The 3992-nt window shown below is 43.0% G+C and overlaps 1 protein-coding gene across 1 annotated transcript in view; it reads left to right on the top strand.

Annotated features, from left to right (window-relative positions):
* Positions 1 to 2921, top strand: part of itga4 (integrin alpha 4) — a 47785-nt gene extending 44864 nt beyond the window's left edge. The window contains exons 26-29 of the mRNA XM_061970974.2: positions 12 to 137; positions 532 to 630; positions 2081 to 2200; positions 2262 to 2921. Of these exons, the coding sequence (XP_061826958.2) occupies positions 12 to 137; positions 532 to 630; positions 2081 to 2200; positions 2262 to 2369 (453 nt within the window). The 3' untranslated portion in view covers positions 2370 to 2921. The remainder of the gene's footprint in view (positions 1 to 11; positions 138 to 531; positions 631 to 2080; positions 2201 to 2261) is intronic.
* The last annotated feature ends 1071 nt before the right edge of the window (positions 2922 to 3992 follow it).

A 3992-nucleotide genomic window follows, 5' to 3' on the forward strand; every position in this document is an offset into this window, starting at 1 on the left:
CGTGTGTGTAGTTCTGTGGGCGTGGCGACCAGCTGTGCGAGCGTCTGGTGTGTCGCCTTGGCAACGTGGAGGCCGGCCGGGACGCGAGCATCCAGTTGGAGGTCCGGCTGAACCCTGACGTTCTTCTCCAAGCGCCCGTAAGTCCAAGCCGAGACCCACACAGGAAGTCACACATCAAGTGGAAGTGTCACATCAGTGTTTCCCACATGACTGATCTACTTTGTCATGTCTAATTTGCATATTCAGCCATGACACCTGGAAAAAACATAAAAAGCAAATCAAAGTGTATCTAGAGGGGTCTATACACTAAATATAGCAGCATCACTAAATTGGCAACCCCAATCCCTCATGCTACATCTTCTTGTACTCTGGCAGACCAGGCGTGTACGGGGTGTGTTAGGATGCCACCTAGTGTACGGTGTTGGGACCACAAGCTACACTCACATACAGTCCCATGAGAATGTGTTTATGAACAAAACTCTTGACTCCCAGTCAAGACAGCGACTGAACGTGTGTTCGTGTCTGCGTCAGGGTCGCCACGTCGTGGTGAAGTTGGAGAGCGCCGCCGTGATGTCATCGCCCAAGAAGGATCGTCACACCGTCCTCAAGCAGGAACGGCCCGCAGCTCACGTAAGCACTCGCCAACCATCTCACAATGACAACGTTTGACGGCAGCAACCAATGTGAGACACAATACCGTGTACACTGGCTCCACCTGGTGGTACGCCAAAGAATCACTTGATTGATGTACAGTCTTTTTTCAAACACAGTGTTACTGTTCAAACTGTGTGTAATGTTAGTGGTCAAAAATATGACATATTAACCTCTGCCTTGTTTTCAATAAATACTTAGGCCAGGGGTGTCCAAACTACGGCCCGCGGGCCCAATGCAGCCTGTCAGCGTCTTCTATTTAGCCCACGAGACCATGAGTCTGATAAAGCATGGCACCGCACTGTACTTTCGAAATGACTTCAAATACCATTCAGTTTTTGAATGCCACAAGTTTGCTGCCATCTTGTGGACAACAAGAGTAACTCAGATCAATGACCCTGAGATTTACTTTGCACTACTAGCACAGCATCTATATATATATATATATATATATATATATATATGTATGTATGTATGTAGGCACATATGACACAACCCAAACAACCTTCCCTAGTCATGGTGCAAAAAATATACACATACATTTGTAACTAACATAAAGGTCAACACACGGTTACACATAACACAACCTGCTCACTGAACTTTGTGGATATTATTTTTTTTTAATTAAACTACCCCCACTTAAATCCATTACAATGAATGATGGGAAAAATGCAAAACACTCTCCACACTCATCCATGTTTACCGCATTTTGGCTACTTGATATTTCTGACTGATTACAAAACTTTTAAGGTCGTCACGGAAGTAAACAAGGAAGTCAAACCTCCACAGACTCTTAATATTCAATTACATTAATTATATATCATCATATTAATAGAATATGTACACACAAATATCATTACTTTACATGCATTCCGCCACATTTTTTTTTTAGCCCAATGCAGCCCCCCAATTTAAGAAGTTTGGACAACCCTGCTCTAGAGGTACACCAAAAGAATCACTTGATTAAAGTACAGTGTTACCTTCTAATATTCAAACACAGTGTTACTGATCAAACTGTGTGTAATTTTAGTGGCTAAAAATATTAAATATAGAACCTTGTCCTTTAATGAATACTTACACTTACTATGCTACTGTATTTTAATATTGTCATTATGGTGGTACTTAATGAATACTTAGGTCTACTACACTACTGTATTTTAATGTTGTCATTATGGTGGTACTTAATGAATACTTATGTCTAGTACACTACTGTATTTTAATGTTATTATGGTGGTACTTGATGAATACTTAGGTCTACTACACTACTATATTTTAATGTTGTCATTATGGTGGTAATTAATGAGTACTTAGACCTACTTGGTGAAAACAGAAGCACTGCAATAAAGCATCAAGTGCAGCTTCATCACAGAAATGTAGTCTTTAGCACACCCTGCTGGAAGACGCACACCATGACACCGTTTGGTTGCAGGTACTGGTGGAGGCCCACTTCACCCAGAAACCTTCCACGCCTGTCAAAGTCTTCATCGTGGTGGTCAGCTTGGTTCTGGGTCTGATTATCTTGGCCGCGCTCATCTGGTGCTTGTGGAAGGTAAAGGTGACACCAGGTGGTCCATATGTGCTGGTGTAAGAACTATGGATCTTTCCCGCAGGCGGGCTTCTTCAAGAGGGACTTGCAGAAGAAGAAGGAGGAAGAGGAGTTCAAGAGGGACAGCTGGGACTACGTCCCCAAACGGAACCACAGGGAGAGCACATCCTAACGCACGTTGTTGGTTTGACTGACTTTTATTTCACGCTGCCAATGAAAGCCATGCTCACTCAGTCAGGTGTCTCAACCCCCAACAACCTTTGACCTTTTTCGCCACCGTGCCAACTCCACGTGAAAAGCGCTGAGAGGCAGGGGGGGGGGGGGGGACGACGGACGGACCAATCGGAAGGCCCGACTTCCAGGGGACCTTTGACCTCAGAGGATGGCAGCCACGTTTTCATTCACCTGCTGAGAGACACTTCCTGCTTGGACTACAACACTTCCTGTCTGGGGGGGGGAGTCACACAACTGCTGGAGGACAGCGTTCGACATTTGTGTTTTGACGCTTTTCACGCACATCCTGTTAGGTTCCGCGCTAAAAGGCCTGTCCCGTCGCTCCCTTATTTAAATGTGACTACAAGAGGCGTGGAGCGCCGACGTCACTTCCTGTCACATTTCACAGTAAAAGCTGAAGAAGACAAACGTGTTCTTTGAATATGTTTGTTCACCTGGACTTGTTGTGCACTGGAGTCAACATCTTTTAATAAAGTATTTTCTATTGACACTTCTTCTCAGCAGACTTAAGGTCTAAACCGCTTTAGTCAACTTTCAACGTTGTCGTGTGTCAATATGCTAAAGTAGATGCTAGGCTATCTTAGCTTTGCAATTAATAACAGACTGCTACTTCATGACACCATTACACTGGAGAAAATAATTTTCCATATATAAGCCACACCCACTACATTTAAATTTTTTTAATTTATTTTTTAACATATTTTACGCAGATGTTTACAAGATTTAGTTATCTACACATAAATATTTGGTAAATGTTTATTTAGGTACCTTAATTGTTTCAAATTGGTGCCTGTAACAGGCAGTAAAATGGCTGATCAAACAAAACAGAAGTCATCGTCATGGACCCACTAGGTGTGCAAGCTAGCTCTCCAATCAGCTAAGCAGACTCAATAACTCCACAGTAGAGATGTCCGATAATATCGGACTGCCGATATTATCGGCCGATAAATGCTTTAAAATGCAATATCGGAAATTATCGGTTTCAAAATTAATTGGTATCGGTTTCAAAAAGTAAAATGTATGACTTTTTAAATCGCCGCTGTGTACAGTGCGGCAATAAACCTTAAAGGCACTTCCTTTGCGTGCTGGCCCAGTCACATAATATACACGGCTTTTCACATACACAAGTGAATGCCACGCATACTTGGTCAACAGCCATACAGGTCACACTGAGGGTGGCTGTATAAACAATTTTAACACTGATACAAATATGCGCCACACTGTGAACCCACACCAAACAAGAATGACAAACACATTTCGGGGAGAACATCCGCACCGTAACACAACATAAACACAACAGATCAAATACCCAGAACCCCTTGCAGCACTAACTCTTCCGGGACGCTACAATATACACCCCCAGCTACTCCCTACCCGAAACCCCGCCCACCTCAACCTCCTCATGCTCTCTCAGGGAGAGCATGTCCCAAATTCCAAGCTGCTGTTTTGAGGCATGTTAAAAAAAATAATGCACTTTGTGACTTCAATAATATATATGGCAGTGCCATGTTGGCATTTTTTTCCATAACTTGAGTTGATTTATTTTGGAAAACCTTGTTAC

Source organism: Nerophis lumbriciformis, linkage group LG13 (genome assembly GCF_033978685.3).
Source record: "Nerophis lumbriciformis linkage group LG13, RoL_Nlum_v2.1, whole genome shotgun sequence".
Lineage (NCBI taxonomy): Eukaryota > Metazoa > Chordata > Actinopteri > Syngnathiformes > Syngnathidae > Nerophis > Nerophis lumbriciformis.